Source organism: Rhea americana, unplaced genomic scaffold (genome assembly GCF_003343005.1).
Source record: "Rhea americana isolate MKP2758 unplaced genomic scaffold, rheAme1 scaffold_5, whole genome shotgun sequence".
NCBI classification, from domain to species: Eukaryota; Metazoa; Chordata; class Aves; order Rheiformes; family Rheidae; genus Rhea; species Rhea americana.
The window spans coordinates 12,666,182-12,688,996 of NW_028186645.1; the positions used below are offsets into that span (position 1 = coordinate 12,666,182).

At 39.5% G+C, this 22,815-nt stretch overlaps 1 protein-coding gene across 1 annotated transcript in view; it reads right to left on the reverse strand.

Moving 5' to 3' along the window:
• NRXN3 (neurexin 3) overlaps positions 1-22,815 on the reverse strand; it is a 960,107-nt gene that overhangs the window by 642,356 nt on the left and 294,936 nt on the right. Inside the window, exon 6 of the mRNA XM_085317601.1 lies at positions 6,097-6,300. Coding sequence (XP_085173727.1) covers positions 6,097-6,300 — 204 coding nt within the window. The remainder of the gene's footprint in view (positions 1-6,096; positions 6,301-22,815) is intronic.

Below are 22,815 nucleotides of genomic sequence, written 5' to 3' on the forward strand. Positions count from 1 at the left end.
GACAGTGAGAATGACAGAGAGACAGAGAGAGAGACTGCAAATAACTGAAATCAAGGGAGCTGATACAGCCAGAACAACAGGGAAATTCGTTTTGGGCTAAACAGTAAGTGTGCTGTAAACAGAAAAATGGCTGGTCTCAAGCAAATTCATCTCAGAGACTATGCCTCCTTTTTCTTCTTTTGCAAGTGAAAGATAGGGTGTTGCTTTCCAATACCATGGCAGTCACCAAAAGAGAGGAAATATATAAGTGAGCCATCTGTTTAACAAGCCTCCAAGACAAGTGTGTTGTAGAGCAAGACATTAAAATCTCATGGCATCAGTGTCGTGCGAGCTATAGAAGCTGCAGTTGTTCAGTTCCAGGAGCTCTGGAAATACGAGCTACAATGAAGCTCAAGTCAGTTGCTGAAAGGAGAGGTACCAAAATCAAAGGTGCTACATTCAAAGAATAAGCACAGGGGTCTTCATTTCCTTAGCTCTGAGCCTTGCCCAAAACAACAAACAAAAGCTCCAATCATTAATGCATGAAGCTGTTTTCTCCCTCATACATCAGTTTTTTAAAAGGATGAAAATACTCTTTTCCTTTAAATTAGCACATTACTGTGAATCCAGTGCAGAGGATGCTTTCCTTGAGTGTTTACCCACATTTACAAAGATCTTTGTGGTCAAAAGAGTGAGAGCCAGAGAACTTGGTAACAATTAGGAAAACTGCTTGGGATTCCCTCAGTGCTTGTAGTAGTGCAGTAAGACTTTGATAATCCTTTCCTAGGGCTCTCAGCACTATCTTTGGGTTCAACTGATGGGTCTGGCTGCATTCCTGACTCAAAAGTGTTTTTCCCTTGCTATGGATTTTAAAGATGAGTATGCCTAAACAGCTGTAAATTCAGCCGCCTGCCAGGACAGCCACCAAATGAGATACCTGGAGGCAAGCAGTAAAGTCACAACATAGTCTATAGCACAAGGAGAGCAGGACGAGCTGGGAAAATATAGTAGTTACTCTCCTGTGTTATTTTTCTAATGTAAACCTGAAGCTGCTTTCCTAGTGCTCAACCAAAAGCACATGACCTGGAAAATGGGCTAAAGACCCTCTCCTTGGAAAATGTTAATAGCTACACTGCAAGTAGCTAACATTAGGGATTCATGCTTTGAATGGAGGTATCTTTAGCAGCCAAAGAAGTCTCTGAGAATTAGGCCCGTGTTTCTTACCGTTTGTATCTTTGTGCCTCAAAATAGTGGTATTTACATTATTTGACATTGCTAAAGCCCCAGGCTGTTTCTGTGAATCAGGAAAGAAGGTCACTTTTACTATGTAAGGCCAAAATATTTGTTTCTTTTGATGAGCATCCACAAGTGGTTATGGAAGAGCCAGCAAAATCTTAACAGCAAGACTGGCACAAGAAAAATAACTGGGGCCAGACTGCTGCTCCTAACTCTCGATTATTTCCCATGAGGAAACTGGATGAGATCTCTTACCCCATGTCATACTGCTGCTCCTGAACTGTCTTCTATCTGCAAGCAGTTAGACTGTGCACCCACCCATAACCATTAAAGGGCAGCTAACAAATATTTCTGCATTTCGACGAAGAAAATTAAAAAAAAAATACCCAAAGGCCATTATATGTACTGATTACAAAAAAGAAAATTTTTAATAAGAAATAGACTTAGTATGAGAAATAGACTTAATGTGAATGGGTAAGCACTTGCATGTAATAGTGCATCATCCACACAAAAGGAAATTGGATGTAAAAGTGTGCATACATGTAAAAATGAAAACAGGAAATCTGTTTTCTTTTTGTGTGGAGGAGAGATAAAAGAAATCATGCATTTTGGAAAGGCAAGATGTCTTTGACACCCCTGAAGAAAAGGTAGGAGAGAGGGATGAATACTTACACTCCCTAGAGCAGTGCTGACTCAGATTAACAGAATGCAGGCAGAATTTATTCTAGGCACCAGTGCCCTGAAGATTAGCCAGACCAGGGAAAAAATGAACTGAATAATTATTGAATATAAGTTAGTGGCACGGTAATCCTTCCTAGTCAGCCACTGGAGGCAAAAAAAAATGCAGGTGACTCTCCCTACCTGACCAGCCATTTCTTTCCCTTCATGCACATTTTTAAGGAGCAGAAATGATTCTTGAGCATATTCGAAGCTGGGACTTGCTTTATTTCTCTCTCTTTCTCTCTCTCTCTTTCTCTCTCTCTACTCCAGACCCATTTCTTGAAAGTCCTTCTCAATTAAAGTTAAGATCTCCTTTGGATTACTAATCTTCACACAACAAAAAATTCCAACTTCTCTGAGAGGCGCTGTCAACATGCAAAATGCAGTGCTTCAGACACTCACAGAAGAAGGTCTGAAAAAACTCTCATCCTTCTAAAGGGAATTATTCATCACTGCTATTCCTTTCCCACCCATCTTCTATAGTAAGCACCCCTGCAGCCACCCAAGTCCACCCAAGTCTGCTGCATATGCTCCCTGTTTGGCTTGGACACTGAGTGCTGAGGAGGTGAGTGGGATATATCAGCCCCTGCAGGCGGCTCTGTACACTCTGTTCACAGGGCTGTTTGCTGTGCGGGCCGCAGGCTTCAGGCCTTTGAAGGGTTGAATACCATCTTTTGATTTACTATGGTTGATGGACTATGAGAAAGCTTTACAACTCAAATACATAGAAGAGAAAAAAGGAAAAGAAAAACRACACAGGAAAGAGCTTAATAACCATACAAATGATAATAAATGATCAAATAGAATAGATCAAAGAAGAGAAGAAAGACATAACTCTTAATAACAGTATTAAATAACTTRTAAGAAAAGTGCAACTAAATAACACCACTCAAAACAGTCTTTGTTTCCACATATTTTTCATTGGTCAGATGCTCAGGGGGATGTTGACAGGTACCTAGTCAGATCTGAGCTCTTCAGGTCTTCAGAGTTAGCATTTGTGCCTGTCTCTCACTGGTAAAGGGATTTTGGCAGAGTCAGGTAATTAAGACTTCATTCTCATGTGAGACATTTGGGTTATGATCAATCTCCTTAAAGAGTTGGATGTAACTTCCAGTAAACAACTGAAAATGAATAGTTCTGTTAAGGTAATTTCTCCTCAAACTCTGTTACTTCAGTAGCGAGGCAACCTTGCTGTTTTGATAATAGTAAAGTGATGACATAAGGCCTTGGAATGTATCTGACAACTTTATAAATTTGAAGAAAGGAGAGAGAAAGCTTGATCAAGGTTCAAACACTTTAAGCTACACTTCTATGCAGCTAGGCATAAAAAGAGACTTCTGATAGGTTTCTACTGATGCAGTATGCAGACATTTTGCGGGAGACGATTCAAGTTCACAAGATTTTCCAAAGTCTCCASGGAAAAAGCCAGAAAAAATTAGGAACTTCACAGCATACACATTGTTTCAGTCCCTCCAGCTACACAAAAATAGCCTTCAGTCAACTCAAGGTTTGCCTCACAGATTTCCCTCCTGTATTATATCATCAGCCACAAACTTCCCTTTTCAAATGTATGTAGACAACACGTCAAGTCTTTAGCCATGTCTTAGATGCTAGATAGTATGAGTCAAACACTCCACATCTTGCTAGGTGATGGCCTAAAAGACTCTCGGGATTTTTAAAAGTAGCCCATGTCAATCAGGTACACAATGTTGACAGGCCCTAGGGGTAACACAGTATGCCATCATGATATAAGCAAAGCTGAGAAGTGGAGAGTAAACTGTAAGAAAATCTAAGTATGTTCAGTAAAATCTAAATATACCACCCCCATATTTCCATGGAGTATGAGCCTTGCAGGTCTTGAACACTGAATAGTAGCACTTCTCTCAGTTCTTGTTGATTTTAAAGGAAGATGAACATGTCACAATGTCAATCAAGTCGCACCTTTCTCAGAAGAAATCATAACTTTTGATGGACCCTGGCAGTTTTCATGTGGTAGTACTTTCAATGAAGTCTATCAAAGGTAACACAAGAAGTACTTACTAAATCTTATCACATTCCTGACAGGTTGCAAAGCATTAGCTCCTTTAACAAAGAAAGAAACTAAGGCACATAATGTAAAATGACTGGCTATGGGTTACAAAGAGCTAGTGTAGAGCTAAGCAGAATACTTAGTTGCCTCGTCACTTTCTGTATAGAAACATGCCACTGCAGTTTTCCCGTGATGAAGTATATTCTCTGAGAAGAAAGGGCTAGAAATAATTGTCAGGAAAGACAATACTGAAAAATAAATACTCATTGTGCCACAAGATTAGCATCAATTGTATTAGATTAGAAGAAAAAGTAGATGTATATAGGCATAGTGGAGACTTTTGAAAGATTCTCTTTGCACACATAAGAATGTTGAACAGTAATTCTTTTGAGCTGCTTCAAAATCTTTAAAATTTTCCTTCTCTTAAAGTTGATATAGGTGGAGAAGGGTATCACCACCCTGCTGTTTTCCTTTATTTGAAGAGTTATTATGGTAGATAAAGTTGATATAACTCTTTTGGCCTCTAGGCCAGTGTGAATAGTACAGCATCTGCTCTTATGCTAGCTTGACACCCAATGGTGCTTTACGCTCCTCCAGTCCATCTAAGAAAGCATATATATTCCAAATAGGAGATATAAAACACTACACCTTTTTTTTTAACAAAAGCAAGGGTTTCCAGATCCCTTTGGGATGGAAACTCTTTCAGAGACATGGTCTTGTTTTAATGCATCTTCTTTTCACTCTCATTCCAAAAGTTGATATTAGATCTGACTTGCACTTTCAAAGGCGAAAGGAGAGTAGAAGCAATTTTTAAAAACAGGTTAGTTTTGGATGATGTCACTGCTGGACAATATATGATCTCTTTTCCTTGCTGAGCTCTACCTAAGTTCAGGTGAGGATGAGGAACCTTAAAACCACCACTCAAGCTCTTTCATCTATGGTGCAGCAAGACCTTGATGTACTTACTGTATATGGATGGGAGAATTGAAAAAACAGGAAACATTACTACAGTAATGGATGCATAATTCTTTCTTGTCCTCTACAAACAAACAGAGCCACTACATAGTTTGTGCCTGATATCACAGTAGCAAAGCTTTGAAGATGCTGACATTATTAGCTTAAAAAAATGGGAATGCTTGTTCCTGTGGGGCTTGGAATTTTGAAAGCAGACACCAGCTTTCACAGAGCGTGCACACATCTTCATATCAAGTACCCTAGATACCAGAAGAGGTATAGCATTTCCCATTATCATGATAGTTTTGCCCCTTTGATTCAAAAATCTCTTCTTAATTATATTGCTGGATCCACATGAATCAACAAGTTGCATAACTGTAAGTGAAAAGGAAAGCTTCACYTCCTGTATTTATATTCTTTACAGAAAGGCTATTTGGCATTCAGTACAATGCCTAGAGAATGGCAAAAAAATAGATACAGGCTTATCAAACATGTTAATTTGAAAATTGTTTTCACAGTTGTTATTTTTGTGCCCCTTTCTATTTTTTTCTCCTGGGCAAGTATAACTCTAAGGAGACAGAACATGACCTTTTGGAATGGGGTGATGCACTTTATTATTGATGTCTTTGTTTTAACAAAAACACAACCAAAAACCCAGGCATTTTCACTAGATATAAAAAGCCTTAAGGCTGAAACACATAGTAAAGCTATTTGTGTATTTTAGATTAAGTTCTATCAAACGCTGCCAAATTCTTTAGAGCACTTCTGTTTGCCTCTCTATCCATTTGGCTTCCCTCCCACATTTGGCTTTAACTGTTTTGAGTGATGCTGAAGAGGCCAGATGGATGAGGAATGTAACTGATCAAAAGATGGACCAGACAGTATGTCTCACACAGAGCTCACCAGTCCCAGACCAAGAAAGGAAACTTAAAAACTTAAAGACTTAACACCCAACACTGTTCATAATGAAGAACTGACAGCAAATCTCCATGCAGCAATGCAGGAGAGAATTTCTCTCTGCAAGAGAATATAATTATGAAGATATTTTGTGAAGGCTATTTTAGAAATCAATCCGATCCAATCAAACCAACAGAAATTAAACAAAAAAATTTTTTTAAACAGTAAATCACAAGCCCAAACTAAGAGTGAAGGGGCAACAGGAGATTTTTATACAATACCTAAATTGACCATAAGTTTGACACGGCCCCCATCCAGCTCCAGGCGTAGAGTATCAGCAGAATCTCTTGAGGTGGTTGCCATCAATAGCCCATAGGCACGCTGAGACATGAAACGGAAGGACACATCTTCTGCTTCTGTATGCATGACCATAGGCATGATGATCTTCATGTACATGCTGCCATCATAACTCAGGATGGAGGCCTCTGCAACAAATAAGTAAACAACTGAAAAAATGAAAAAAAAATCTTCTGTGTGATTTTCACTCTTGAAGAACCCTGACATCTATTATAGAGGACTGTTTTTACTGAAGCCGTATAACTCACCACAGAAAGGTATGTACTTCAAGGATAAAACAACATAGCAACTGCTTCACCTCATTCAGCAAGCCTACACGGCAAGTATGAGCAGGAAAAAGAAATATATAGCACAACACCACAACAGGAGGCAGCAGTATATGTGGAGTCAGAAATCGCACAAACAAATGTGTTAGCACCAGTGATAATAAGCTGGCACAGCCTTCCTTTTTTTCATCTTCCATAAAATAGGATCTCCTCCACTAGTCCAGCCTTCCCTAATCTGGAATGACCAGTTTAATTAAAATCTACAACACTTCTACTACAGCATTTAGTCTTGCCTTTGCAGCCTCAGAGTTCCTATTTCTGGTATTCTGAGAGTTGCTGCTTATTTAGTGAGGAATTTCATCGCATTGCTGGTACTTAAAAAATAATAACAACTAGGGGCCATCATAGACTGTGACACCACTGTCCAATACAGCAATCCTTCTTAAAGTCAAACCTCATAAAATAGTTTCCATTCTGCTTTCCATTGAACACACTATCCTAAGTTAGAAAGGGGCTACCTGTGGAAAACTACAATACAGGTAGTAATCTCCAACCATTTATGTGCTGGTATAAGCTGTTGGGAAGTATGAACAACACTTTTTTACCTTTGGGGAACTTTATTACCCAGACAATGTAACAATTAAGTGCAATAGGATCAACATAGTCAAAAAACTGAAAGTTGGCATCCTCCAGTCAGAGGAAGTCTACCAGACTAACATCCAGAAAGGTGTTTACAGCCTAAAAAGGACCAGTGATTGGACAACAGACGTACAAAACAAACAAAAGAGAATTAAGCTCTATGCTTGTTCCATTGTTTCTGTTGTTTGAATTTCATTTAGCAAGTTCTCTGGTCTTAACTATTAAATACGAATTATTATGAATTAAGGACCTACAAAAATACTACAAAAGTGAGAAATTTTTTTAGAAAGTCCGGAGAACCATAACTAGAAGTAATAAAGTGAAAATGAACAAAGAAATTTTAAAGCTAAAGCATGGTAAAGTTAAAGGAAAAAATGTTTCCAAAGTGTAAGTTAGACTGTAGAATGGTTTCCAGGAGTATACATTACTCAGGGACAGTGAAAAGTAGGCTGTACAAATCCTTAGAAAAAGGCCATGGGAAACAGTAGTTAATACTGAACTAATAAATCTACTCTGAATCAGAGCTTGGTTGGAATGAAAGGGATACTGTAAAGGACAAGCATGTATGAGTATGAAAGAGGTTTCCTAATAGGTCTTTTTAATATCTGATTTGTGCTGGTTTTGTGATTTTTTTTCCTCCTTCCTTACTAGTACCTAATGTTTCTGGAGCTATGCTGACACAACTGATGGTATTGCAAGRCAAATAAAGAAACAAATCAAAATTCATGTCAAGTTTAAGTGTCACTTGAAACACTAGAAAGGGCAGGAGATAGAGGCACAAAGAAAGCCAAGAGGATGGAAAAGGACAAAAGCAACACGGAAAGAAATTATATTTTTCTGTCTTCTTTGAGGATGTTAAAGATAATAGAGAGTTCAGCTGAGGAAAGGTACTATAAAATAAAGTGCTTAACATTCTCTATTTGTTCAGGCTTTTGCCTGAAAAAAAATGATATTCTTCTCTAAGGGGGTAGATTTAAAGTGTTGTGATAGAACTGCAGCAAACAGTACAGCTTGGCAATCACTCTTTCAGTTTGTGAATATGCTCTAAAGCATTTTTATCAGCACAATTTACAAATCTACATAGATGTAATAATGTATAGGTCAGAGCATCCCTTCTCCCTATAGTCCATCCCTATGGAAGGCAGAGATGTAGAGACCACTCCATGTAAGACTTTTATCACATAACTGTGTCGAGAAGTCCATATGTAAAAAACAACCAACCAGTCTAGCTCCTTAGGCACATGGAAGGTGTGCTCTGTAATAGACTCATACCAGTGCCTCATGTAGTTACCTATTTTTCTCCAGTGGTTGGGATTTCCACTGGGTAGGACACCCAACACCCAGGAAAGTCAATGCCCCATCTAATTTATCCATTTGCAACAACATGTATTTGGAATCTGTATGGTCTCTTGATGTGCTTCAACCCAATTCTGCCTATTTTGCAGCAGAGCCACTCATGCTAACATTAGTGGAATTTCTAGAGGGAAATTCAAGCTTGAAAGAACCAATCTTTATCCTCYTCTCAATGCCTACAGGCAAGGGGCCAAGTGTGTTTTGGAAAGGGGAGCTGTACTACCTGTGTGGCCAGACTCTCCAAGAGTTCCATGTGATGTACTGTGCTTTCTTAGTACTACACTCACTTTTATTCTGGTCATAAATTGTGTTTTCTAACAGTGAATTCAACAATTTCATCCATTAATGTTTTCTAGGTTTCTCTATGAAACGAATTCCTTATTTTTCATACTTACTCATTTTCTACATTCCTTTTAGCCCTATCAAATAAGTCACTACTATGATTTTGTACAGGACATGGGTCTCATGGAAAACCAAGTGTTTGGACAAGTGTGCCTCAGAGGAAAGTATTATAGAAAAAAAGGTATAGAAATTGGTGGATGCATGCATGCTAGATAAGGATAGTTGGTCAGGAAACTGAGGAACGAGCTTATGCCCATGCTGGAAAGGACTCATGGCTGGTTCCACAGTGGCTTCTGATAGACACATAGTATGGTAAAGAATATGTAAAGGAAAGGGTAAATAAAGATGTAAGTAGGAAACTGATACAGTGACAGTGTAGATGTGGTTTTGGTTTTATTGGTTACATTTGATGGGGTTCTCTGTAGGTGTGCTGGCTCAGCAACTCGCTGCACTAGTAGCTGGCAGGCAGCATCACTCTGGTCGTGGGATGTACAAACTTGTTACAAATAAAAGTTCTTTCTACAAGCAGCATTAAAATAAGATGGCTATGAGTAGCATCCATATTCACCAGTTTCCTTAGCTGCACTCCCTATACACTGTGTCTACAGACACAAAGCTCTCTACACATAACACCCATTCAGTACATACACCTTCTAGCTGTCAGCTGTCAGTGCTGCCCTAGAGACTCGTATCTTCTTTTGGCCAAGAAATAGAAAAGGAAAGAAAACTCCTTTTTCAATTTGGGGAACAGTTTCTTCTTTTCAAAGCTCAATTCCCTTTCCTCTCACACCTGCACCCCTTACTTGCCTTACACTACAGATTGTATTAGAAAGTGCAGTCAAGCATGAAATGGCTCTTTTGATGCCTTCAGCTCAGATATGCCTCGCATGAAACAGTTTGCCCTAGCTGTGAGGAAGGGRTTGGAGGACATCAGGACTGCAAGTGGAAATATCTGAAACAAGTGCCCCAGCACTACTGCTTCCCTCTTATGCATTAGATGTTTTAGAAACCAGAGCTCTTCTGCAGACACTGCAAGACAACAAACTGAAAAATAGATAATAATGAGTTTTTATCCTTTTTWAAAAAAAATCCATTTTTGTCCTTCAGCTCCACTGATTCCATTGCCAGTGAATAACTGTCCTTAGACAAGAAATCCCAAATATTATTATTAAATTTACAGGACAAGGACCTGAAGAACACCCAGAATTGCTGAAGATAGAAAAAAAATCTAGAAATTGATTCTTTTTGATACAGTTTCTGAATCAATATCTGAATCCAAAAAGTCAGGAAAAAATTGCTGATTCAATCTCAGATTCAAGTATTATAAATACAGCTCATCTTTGGTATGAGCTACACAGTGAGATGAAGTGGAAGAAGCTCCAAGAAGCAAAGGCAAGATCAGAGGCAAAAAGATACCATACTGAGTAAGGTCCCTGTTYCCCACCCCCAGAACTCCTTTTTTCTTCTTTTAGGTAATGACTGAAGCAAATCAGTGATGAGTCTGTGCACAGCAAAGCCTTCCCTAGGCTCTGCCCACACCATCCTGCTCTGGAGATACAAAGAGGACCTGAGGATTTTCAACAAAGTTCCAGTCACCAGACCAATAGCCATTTAAGTATACAATTAGTCAATAGAGACAAATCAGATGATAGACAAAATTGGGAGCAAATCTCCAGTTGGAGCAGCTAATCAAGATTAGGGATAGACGAAACTGGGAGCAAATCTCCAGTTGGAGGGGATAATCAAAATTAATCTGATAATCAAGGCAGTATTTCAGCTGACATACAACAGTATTTCTAAATCTTACTTCATTCTTGCTTACTGCCCTTTCTCTGGCCAGTCTGCTACTAAAAAAAAAAACAGTGAATCCTTGCTACAGTTAAGGAGATCAATCCTGGAATTGTCTCCGCACAGTTGTAACAAAAGGCAAGTCTTTATTTTCATCTGTGCTCTATGCTGACCTGAGCCTGGCCCAGTTCAGAATAGGCATGCATTTGACATCTTTTAAAAATATAAAATTTCATGCCCACCATCCTTCACTATCTGGAGTATCTGGGAGCATTTTCAGTACAATCTCACAGTAGGCAGAACATTCTCTCCACATAAGAAAATACTTAGTGGCAGTCACAGAAATGAAMCCTATCTCCTTGTCCTGATAGTCAGCCCTCAAAACTAAAGGAAGGCATATTACAGCTAGATGATACACAAAGAAAATCTGCTCAGAGTTGAATGCAATCTGGTGCTGCCTAGGTGATCTCAGTCTTCTAGGGTCTCAGTGAGACACTTGTGCTGGCAATTTCCGCCAATCTATTAGCAGAAATCTATTAGATTGTCCTCAACCAACCACAACAAGGGGACTATGGTATTTTTGATCAGCACCATAAATATAAGCAGAAGCACAGTTTTCTGACTTAAGAACACATGCACATTCTTTATACTATTAGGGTAGTCATAATACTTCAGTGTTCCACACAGATGTCCATAGAAGCAAGGGCCAGCGTATGAGGCTTCACCCATGTGACAGCCACAAAGATTCATGCAGTCAAAAAGATCCAGAGTTGCCTTTATTGGTTACACTAAAGCCAAAAGCTTTGTTGCCAATAGCTTGATAATGGGAAGAAGAAGAAACCAGGGGCTGATTCAAAAATACCCTTACATCATAACAGGTCTGTGAAAATCAGTATGTCATTAAGAGCGATTAGCTTCCCAATCTTGTGCTCTGAAATCCTGCTAGCTTTAATTTTACATTTAGCATACAAAAGAGCCATTTTCTACTCCTTCCCCATAAGGCTCTGCATAGATCTCCTGGGGAGATTGCAACAGGCATWTTTTTAGAATATAGATATAGAAAAATATATAAGGCCTCTTTATGCTCTTTCTCCTACTTTCTAACCTGTTGTTTGTATTCATCTCTATTCTTTTCCTCATTCTTTTCTTCTCCCTTTTTGCTTCTTTCTGTAGTCTCTTGTTCTCTTTTTCATCTTTCTGATTCTTTCTAGACTGTAATACAGCTCTGTTTCTTCYTGAGATTTCCCAAAAGACAACAGCGGAAGGAAGAGGAAAACTTTTCTCCCTTCAGGAAAAGTTTAGCTAAAGTCACCCAATGGCGACAGTTCAAGGGATATCAGCTATACCACACATACATTTGCCATATAGTTACACCATACAGACATTCAGTTACATTCATAAGAGTCAGTTGTCACCACCTAGACCCACTCAGCAGAGCTTCCAGAGGAAACTGCATCTCCAATCGATCAACCGGAGTTTGAGAATTACTCTCAAAAGAGTAAGTGTGGAAAAGAACAGACAGGCTGGTTCAAAACTATTGGGCATATGTTTTCAACTTCACACAAAAAAATTAAAACATCCTTCAAGATCCTGGCCTCAAGAAAAAAGTACCAGAGCTTTGTATTCACAAACCAGACAAAACTCTTCTGTGGGTATTATACAGCACGCATCTTTCCATCCCCATGAAAACAAGCCAGCTTTCTTCTAATGTATCTATTAGCAGACACTCAGCCACAAATAAAGCCTTGATTGTTCGAAAACCAAGTTAAAACTTTAAAAAATGCACAAGTGAAAAACAGAGCTTGCTCAAGGGACTTAAAAAAAAAGAAAGAAAGAAAGAAAGTCTCATTCCTGTGTCAAGGGATTCAATACAGACGAGTTTCAACAAGAGAAGTCAATCAAGCTCTTAATCGAAGGAGGAGTTTAACATACTTACTTGCATCAGTAGGGGAACCCCTTTTTCATCCCTGGTGTAATTTGGACTAAGCATCATCAAAGTTTGTTTCATATGGATTGACAACTTTGAACATATTATGGAGGAATAATTTCCTATTCAGCTAAAAACACAACAAATTGCCATTATCCAAAACAATTACCCATGTAAACAAAAAGATTTTATTCCATAGCTGTGATGTTTGCTTCCTCAACCACTGAATGCAGGAGCTTGTTAAATGTGCGTGCCTTTCGTACATGATATTTTATGAAAGAAAATTAAGAATTTTGCCTGTGTGTAAATAATGGAAATGTAGTGAGCCAGAATGTAATTATTCAGACTCAAATCTGACCACACTCAGGAGTTAATGCTCCTATTTTTGTGAAAAATACATTGAGAACTTGAAATGTTGACAAGTGCTTAAGACCTGTGAAATCAGTGGTACCATGCTCTGGCACTGTTCCTCCACTGACTCAGAAGAAAAGGAAATGTTTACTAAACACATTTTGCYGCAAGTTTTCCCATCCAAGTGCCATTGGACCTAACCCTACTTAGCCTGCCAAATTGGAAAGATTAACTAGGAGGGATGTAAACGTAATTCACCAGCACTTAGAAGGACAATAATAGGGAACACAAAACAATGGTTAAATATCTACCTAAAGTGGTGTGATGAACATAATGAGGTATGCCTTAAACAAATTGTTTTTCCAAGTCCAAAGAAATGGGAAGCGGCAGGAGATGRCAAGTCTTGCATAAGCAGGGCAGTGTCACCTCCCACACTGACCTCCCCATTCTGATTGGAGATTGAGGGGTACGTGCATGTGGTAAGGTCATACCATGGTCGCAGCAATAGAGGGGACAGGTCAATACCAGAACCCTCTACCTCCCCAGATTCATTTTGGAAACTTTCTGAATGACACAGTGGGCATGCTCAGTGAAACTCTGCCCATTTGGGGAATCTTCTAATGAAATTCTGCCTGATGGGAGGACCTAGGCGTAGGAGAAATTATAAAAGGTACAAGATTAGGTAGGTAGCTGCCAGTCCACCATCCACCTCCATCATCTGACCTCGAGTCACAGACAACACAGGATGAGACATCACTGGAACACAGGGTGGCAATCTCTCTCTCCTCTTTCCTATTGTCTCTATTTCTCTTCCTCTCTTTTTTTTCCTTTTTTCTTCTTCAACCTTCTCTAACGCCCAGTAGCAAAGCGTAGAGGAAGTTCCATTTTGGTTGTGTAGTATAACATAGAGAAAGTTCTGTGTTGCTTGTGTGATCAATAAAAGGTTCAATTGGATTAATCAGTCACTTGATATTGACTTCATCTTTATTTTTCCACAGGGTATTGCAAAACCTAGTGCAATCTGTTTTGAGACTGAGAGTTAGAGATTTGAATTGTGACAAATGGGTACATAATACTAGAAATAAGGTGGAGCTTTATTATCTAGCAAAATGCACTGTAGATCGTATCACTTATTGGCAACTTTTAGGATTATTCTCCTTTAAAGATTTCAGCCTGCCAAGATGCCAACAGCATTATCATTATTTGTTAAGCACTGAAATCAACTTACGAAGGTAAGATAAAGCAGTTGCTAAAATCTTAAGATAGGTTCAAACACAGAAATGTAAGAAACCTCTACTAATAACCTGTTTCACTTCCTGCACTAAGGTAAGATCAAATATATCACAACCAGTGGCTCCCAAACTGCAGGCTGTGGATCACTACTTGTCAGTGAAACGTCATAAAATTGTTCCAGCAAGTCCATGGAGCCATACTGCTGCTTTATTTTTCTATCCAAAAGCTGATGAGAGGGGCTGAGCAGTAGTCTGCAAGACATTCTGAAGTGTAACGTTAGCCCACTTGTTCAAAAAGCTTGCAAATCACAACTCCTGAGCATTTCCAGTTGGCAATAAGCAACCTATTCTTAAAACATTCTAGAGAGGAAGCACTCAAACTCTTTTGCTGGTGCTTTATGGTGATTTACTATCACACAATTCAAAGTATTTTCCTAAAATCAGTCATAATTTTTCTTTGCTTCAAATTAAGATGATTGCTTCCTTCCCTACTGCCAGTGGGTATACGTATCTTCTTTACAAAAAGATTGAAACTCTGCGTACCATTATCCCAGTTCCCTTAATCTGTTCTAGATGAAGTACACCCTATTCTTTCAACTTCTCATAGCTTTTATTTTCTAAAACTTTTGGTTCTTCTGTTGCTCTCCTTTGGCTTTTCTTTGATTTGTATACTACGTTCTTAAATTCAACTCCCAAAATTTGAATGATATATTCAAATTAAGACCAAATGAGCACTAAAAGTAGAATAATTACATGAAACACCCTTATCAGTACAATGTGTACAAAATTTCTAATGAACAGCCAATGAGAGAGATAATAAAGCTAGCTGCAAGGCATTCATCACATTTTCAGGGATGGAAGAATACTGGTAGGGCAGTAGTAATAATTGTCATTTATAAGGCCAGTACTATAGGCAAAAATTGCTAGCAGATGTTTACATAGACCATCTGGATGAATATTTTTCATCAAATACATGTTCTCAAAATGTTGCAAACTTTATTGCATCTAATTATTTAAAACATTTCATCACTTTTAACATACATTTAAGTTTGAAAATAGCCTGAAAATGCTGGTTGGTCATATAAAGAAGAAAATTCCTGAAGAACAGCTAAGTGCAAACTACACCTATTTATCTACTTAGAAAGTCAAAACAGAAAACATATCCTATTCATCATTTTCTTTTCAGTATTATTGTCCCCTCTCCTATTACAGTACCTTTCACATTTACCATCTTTTATTTTCTTATGCTGTTTTTCCTAACACAAGGAAAAACATGACATTACTGCAGGAAAAACTTCTGTCTATGTATCCACATAACAGAAGACTTGCAAAGGTCTAGGCAAAAAGCCAAACTAGTAGTACCAAGCAACACACCTATATGAAGCTGAAGGGTTCAATGTAAGTACAGTAAAGTCCCTTCTCAAAANAAAAAAAAAAAAAAAAAAAAAAAAAAAAAAAAAGCTTAATACATAATATTAGGAAATTGAAATAATTTTGAACAGAAGTAATTCTGAATTTTTTTTGGAACTAGACAAAAATTTTATCTGAATCCACAATAAGCATCTTCCTCCTCTAGTTCAGTTAGGTTAGCTAACACAAACATCCTGTGAGATGTCTGTGAGAGTTTTCGCTCAAAGTGGATGAAATCTCAAGGAACTAGTTAAAACTGTGAACCTTCCAGCATTGCAGGTGGGAAGGTACAACTCTTGCAATTTCTGGACATCTGAAACAAAAACTTCAATTGATTCCTTCTAAATTTTAAACTGGCCCAAAGAAGGCATATTAGGATCCAGAATCTCAAATCTCGCTCTATTTATAAACCTCACAAGACTTTGCATTGTGGATTCTAGCTTTTGTTTAACTTCTATGATGAAGTAACCTTCCAAGTCCTGAGACTAACTTGTAACTACCTTACAGAGAAGAATGTATTGGTTTTGATCAGCTTCAGCCTTCCACCCTCTCCTATCATCACCACACACAAAAGAGGATAAGCTAATTAAAGGGGGTGGGGAGAGAATAAAAAAGCCCTTAATCTGCAATGAAAGGTAAATGTTATTTGATAAACTTAGCATCTCCCTCCTCCAAGCTGTAATCATAAGAAACTGGGTTGCTGAGGAGCTGTAAGAGTACTGAGCAGCACAGTGGAAATATTTGCAGACAAAGGAAACTAGCTTGTAAATGTTATTGCTAGCCCTGGGGGGAGAAGAATGAGGCAAGTATTGCCATAGTGAAGCTTGGCAGAGACACAGGGGAACCAAGAAGGAGCACATAGGCTCTTCAAGCCCACTCCAAATGTCACTCTAACATTTACAGAGCTGTGTGCAATTGTTTGGGAAGAAATCTCTGACAAGAGGGTTAAACACATAAGAGTTGCTCAAAACCAAAGAGTGTAATGAGGAAGGCATGAAGAAACCTGCTGCTAAAATTATAGTGATTAGAAAATGATTTGACTTCTGTTTACTTTGAACAGTGCTGAGTCCTCTTCATGGCATGGGCAAGCTCCATGAAGTATCTGATCAGTACCTGTCTTTTCAAGTGGCGTTCACCAAGAAAGGCRGATTATAGAAAAGATGGAGTCAAGCTTGTCTCAGAGGTGTACAATGAGAAAAAGAGGCATGAGATGCACAGGAAATTCCAACAACATACAAAGAAAAATTTCACACAATGAAGGTGGTCAAACACTGGAACAGGCTGTCCAAAGAGCCTGTGCAAACTCCATCCTTAAAAATTTTCAAAACTCAACTGGATAAAGCCCTGACCAACCTAATTTATTTTTAAAGTTAGCACTGCTTTTAGCAGGCAACTGAAATAGAAGCAGTTGGAAATGCCCTATGACAAGAGTCACAATGCAGTGCTATCACTAGATATCTCCCCATTTCAGCCTGCAAACTTTTCACCTCACACCTGCAAGCTGCTACTTGATGAAAATGAAATGATTTTCTGTTGAGTAATCACAGTAACAGCAACTCTGCTTAGAGTACGTTGTCATGACTAAAGAAACAGGAGGTTCAAATCCTGTCTGTCCTACAGACATTGTATGTCCTTGGGCAAATTTTTACCCTCCTCCTCAACTCATCTCATAATAATTAAAATTAGAAACCAAATACATTGAAATTATGACAATGATTAATCGTATCTGACTTTGGTTTGCTTTTGGTCCTTTCTTCTGCCAGCTGCTATGCTCTCACTGAACTGGTGTCACAGACACTGCCAACATCTCCCAGTGGCTGCTGACTCCTAAGGGAAAATAAAAGGCTACATTTTTTCCTGTGATAGTTCTAAGAGTGGTTGTCAGTAGTAAAATTTGCATTACTTTTGCAGATTTCCAAGAGATGAGGGCTCTCCTATAAAAAACATGGATCTTGGAAAGCTACCAAAGATGTGATATGTCCTGCCTACCATCTTTGAAAAGGGAGGCTGTAGCATGAAGTTTATTAATAGCCTTTTGTGAGCACCAACAACTTCCCTTCAGAGTTCGTTTTTGAATACTGGAAAGAAAAACAGTAACTCATACTGCTTCTGACTTGGTTTATGGAAGGTGTCCAGCATGGACCAGGCAATCCTCAATTTCCTCTTCTTCCTTCTTCTCATCTGACAGCACCAAAGCCTTGAATCTAGAAAAGTCCTGGAAGGGGTGCTTTACCAGGATATGGAGCAAAAAGAAAATATGGGTCTGCAGCCTGTAGACTAAACTTGTCCACAAAAAGCACATGAATACCACAATGATTTTGAGAAAGCAACAATTCTTCAACCCAGCAAATCTCTAACTCAGGAGGGACTAGAAGTGAGAGTTCAGAAACTGTCCGCCATACAAAATAAGTAGGCAGAGAAGCAGGATAACTAATTATAACGAATGAAGGCAAACAGCTCCTCAGAAATTGTAAAGCCACAACACTTAAAAAGGCTGGCAAATAGGTCATCTTTAGGGAAAGTGTGATAAAGCAGAGCAGGTAGTAATTAAGAGGCTAATGAGAGTATATGTGCTGTGGAAAAATGCAGGATAACATATAATTTGGTCTTTCAGACTACACCTTCCAAACTTAAAATACAAGAAAAACTAAGTAGTGTTTATAACACCAAGATGTAGGAGGAGGCCCCTTCAGATCCTTTTCTTCTCCCTTTACAGAGCTGCTGCTTTCCCTAAAAAGCATTTGCAAAACCACCAATCCCAGGGCAATGCCTGCTTGAGAGCAACAGTCAGTTGGTGACGCACAGATGGCAGTGCAGAAATGACAACACTGATTTCCAGAGGTCTGACAGGCTCTGTCCATTCCCAGATCTAATGAAATCATCATAGCCAACAATTACAACCATGCAACATAATCACAACCACTGGCCAATCACTGTAGCCACAATAAAGAGAAAAATAGAAGCAGAAACTAGTAATTGGTATGGAATGGTAGTAACATTGCCAGGATGACAAGAGTTGAAGCAAAAGACACCTATTCAAGCTTATCCTTTTTTCAAGTAAGCAATAGGTATGGCCTTCTGAAAACAATACTGCAGACTGAATTCCACTGTTTGGTACCTGTAAAATTCTTTATGATGGAAAGACATTTATTTATATTTAAAAAAAAGAAAAAAAGAATCGGCATAGGCATATATGAGGCTCCTGTATTAGCGATAACCCAAATTACCTAGAATTTCCTTGCCTAAACAATTAGAGGAATGTCCATGAGCCATCCCTCTCCGACTCCAAACAGGACCAACTGCAGTTTGCTCACTTACAGAATCAGCAGCTACTGCTAGGGAGAGAGCTGGCAATTCCTAGTTCAAAACACTGGTTACAAACATGATGCAGATTGCTATATTTATTTTGCTTAGCACAAGCCTATACCAAATGCCAAAGACTGTGGTACAGGATCTTTTAAGTGTACAGACTGAGTGCTAACTCAGTGGTTGGGTTTACATACAACAGTAACAGTAACAGTAACCAGCCTAAGCCTTCCATCCACTCAAAGATTTATCTTCACAGAATCAAACAGAATCACAGAATCAGCAAGGTTGGAAGGGACCCCTGGAGATCATCTAGTCCAACCCCCCTGCTCAAGCAAGGTCTCCTAGAGCATGTTAGACAGCATTGTATCCAGGCAGGTTTTGAACGTCTCCAGAGAAGGAGACTCCACAACCTCTCTTGGCAACCTGGTTCGGTCCTCCGTCACTCTCACAGTGAAGAAATTCCTCCCCATATTCAGGCAAAACTTCCTGTGGTTCAGTCTGTGCCCGTTGCCTCTGGTCCTGTCCGCTAGCCACTACTGAAAAGAGTCCAGACCCATACCCTTGACACCCTTCCTTAAGCTATATGGAGACATTGATAAGATCCCCCCTCAGTMTTCTCTTCTCCAGGCTAAACAGGCCCAGATCTCGCAGCCTTTCCTCATAGAGCAGATGCTCCAGCCCTCTGATCATCTTTGTAGACCTACACTGGACTCTCCCCAGTAGCTCCATGTCTCTCTTGTCCTGGGGAGCCCAGAACTGGACGCAGTACTCGAGATGAGGCCTCCCCAGGGCTGAGTAGAGGGGCAGGATCACCTCCYTCRACCTGCTRGCAACASTCTKCCTAATRCACCCCAGGAKACCATTGGCCTTCTTGGCCACAAGGACACATTGCTGGCTCATTGTCAACCCGTTGTCCATCAGCACTCCCAAGGTCCTTCTCTGCAGAGCTGCCTTCCAGCAGCTCAGCCCTCAGCCTGTACTGGTGCATGGGGTTTTTCCTCCCTAGGTGCAGGACTCTGCACTTGCTCTTAAGGAACTTCACAAGGTTCCTCACGAGGTTCCTCTCCAGCCTGTCCAGGTCTCCCTGAATGGCAGCACAGACCTCTGGGGTATCAGCCACTCCTCCCAGTTTGGTATCATTGGCAACCTTGCTGAGAAGGCACTCTGTCCCTTCATCCAGGTCAATGGTGAAGAAGTTGAGCAGGACGGGACCCAGTACTGAGCCCTGGGGAACTCTGCTAGCCAGAGGCCTCCAACTAGACTCCATGCCATTGAGTATAACCTTCTGAGCTCTGCCTTTCAGCCAGTTCTCAATCCATCTCACTGTCTACTTGTCTAGACCCTGTTTCCTGAGCTTGCCTAGGAGGATGTTATGATAGATAGTGTCAAAAGCCTTGCTGAAGTCAAGGTATGCAACATCCACTGCTCTCCCCTCATCTACTTAGCCAATCACTCCATCATAGGAGGCTATTAGATATTTACAGAGAAGAAAGTTGCATGAAGCTGCTGCTTCTCTCAGTTCCAAGAACCTCCAAGGATCTTAAAGGGGATTGCAAACAGCAATAAATCCTACTTCCTGAGTAGTGTGTGAAGGTTTAGTCAATGTTGGCAAATTCTTAGAGCTACTCTAGTCAAAAGAATGGTAGCTGTATAACTTAGGACAGTAGCTGCATCCCTATAACTTCTATGTTCCCCATGATTGCCCACCACAGTACTGCCCACCTAATTCACTCTGAAGTTGATGGCAAGGGACAGAACTGAACAGAGAGTGTCATACTCAAAAAGCACTGACTCAATGCTGCACCTTAGTAAAGCTGGATCTTCTGTAGCTATCTGTAGGTTACTAAGATACTTCCTGAGGCCTGATTCTATCCTAATTCAAAATAAGACAAAATCTTGAATTCATCAGCTATCTTATTCTGAAATATATCCAAACCAATGTTCCCATAAGATTTTTAAATCACCTTCTACAGTTTCTACAACTTTTGTTAAAATACTTAGATCTCCCCTGCTCTGAAATGGAACTGCAAAGCAGTCACATAGTCATCTCGTATCAAGACACTTGCATTCACTTATAGACAAGATGCAAGAATGTATCCATATCCTATAATGTTCTGTTTAAACCAGACATAATGGAAAACTTAAGAGACTTTTGACAGTGAAGAATCTGCTATTTATCCTGTCTAAAGCACTTCTGTCAACTGTTAAGTCCAAAGGGATATTTACTCTCCAGATTGTTAGCAGCTAGCCAGATGTGAAGTATTTTGTAACAATATTTCTGACCTATTACATCAAATTATGCCAGATTAAATGCAATCCATCAGGGGTAAGGGTTGCCACAGACCTGTGATTTGACTCAAACAGAAAATTCATCCCTTGCACAACACCACTTTAATACAACTTCTTCACTAGATGCTAGGCAGTGTACCTGCAAAATCAGCAGCCTCGGTGAAGGAACTTAGTAATGGCTGAGCAGGTAATAAAATGCTTCARTTCATCACAGTGTTCTAAGATTCTTCAGATTCTTGAGTATCTTCACATGCTAAGCCTAAAATTCAAGCAGATTAATTGCAAGAAAGGTTCCTTCCCTCACCCATCAGTGTCCATGCAGCCCTCGTAATGTTCAGAACAGCAGTAAGCATAGTAAGAGCAATAYGCCTAATGCAAGGCAAGTGTGATGAATTCAGGCACCAGTCACTCATTGCCAAAGACCAGAGTTCAAACATATCTTAGGAAGAGTGAAGCAGGAGTTTCATAGGCTCAACCTAAGGAGAGCTTTTTCAGATCTAAAAATCACTGTTTAGAATGATCTCCAGAGTTGTGTATACTCAGAAGTCCCTGTCAGAGGGAGGAAGAAAGCCACCTATCACAAACATGAGAGCAATCAGGAAGTTTAAGCTCTAAAAATACGTTCTAAACTCTAGTAAGAATTTAGGTTTTTTGACAAAAAATGGTCAGCAACTGCTGACTTGTGTAGTGTGAAAAAAGTGTTCGTCTTCACCTAAAAGGTCTCCTAGACTCTTTTAACTGCATGAGAGATGGAACTAGGAGAGTAAATCACAAAAACTATCCCATTTAGCACAGTGAGATCACAGCTAAGGTCAGGACAGTCCATAACCACCTATTTACTGGAATGAATGAAGAAGAAACGACCAAAAGGTAGCAAATCCATAAAGGTACTTTGATGCACAATTCTCTTATACCAATTAGCTCTTGTTAATATGAATATGAGATAGATACCTAATAAGAATTAATTCTGTAACAAGAGAGAAAGGAATGAATCAGCACAAACAGAACATAGAAAAATGAAAACCAAGATATGTTTGGGGGATGGAGAGACATTCAAATGTATGTCTGAAGGACTAGAGGGGAACAGAAATGCTTTCACCTGTATTATTTGACCRAACCTTGACTAGAACTGGCCTTACCAGCAAACAGTGTTTACTTTAGACATGAAAATTTTTTCTTCCCTGAAGAAGAGTGATTAAAACATGAAGGAGTGGAGGGGGAAGAGATTTTGACATTTTCTACTCTCTTAAACAGATATTTCTCTACAGTGAAAAAGCCATTAAACATTACCAATAAAAACTGAAACGAAGTAGTTACAACATCTGAAGGCTGAATGTGATCTGGCAGTGAACAGCTCTATTTCTCGTGTTTCACTTTTTCAATGACCATCTGAAGGCTGAATGTGATCTGGCAGTGAACAGCTCTATTTCTCGTGTTTCACTTTTTCAATGACGTGCTGCTCCAGTGACATCTGCCCCTTCTTTCAGCAGTCTTTCACAGTCTACACACTTACTGTTTCCGCACCTGCAGGAAAGTAATGGGAAGCTCTGCAGCTCTGAAAAGGCAGCTGTCAGCAGTGGGGAGCAGAGTTTAGGTGTTGCTCATGCAAGGGCAGATACGAGCAACCTCACTTAAGTGCCTCTCACATCTGTCCACACATCAAAGAACCTATGCTTGCTACTCTTGCCTGCAGGTCTGTGACAACAACTAAATGCAAGAGCCAAGGAGCAGTGAAAA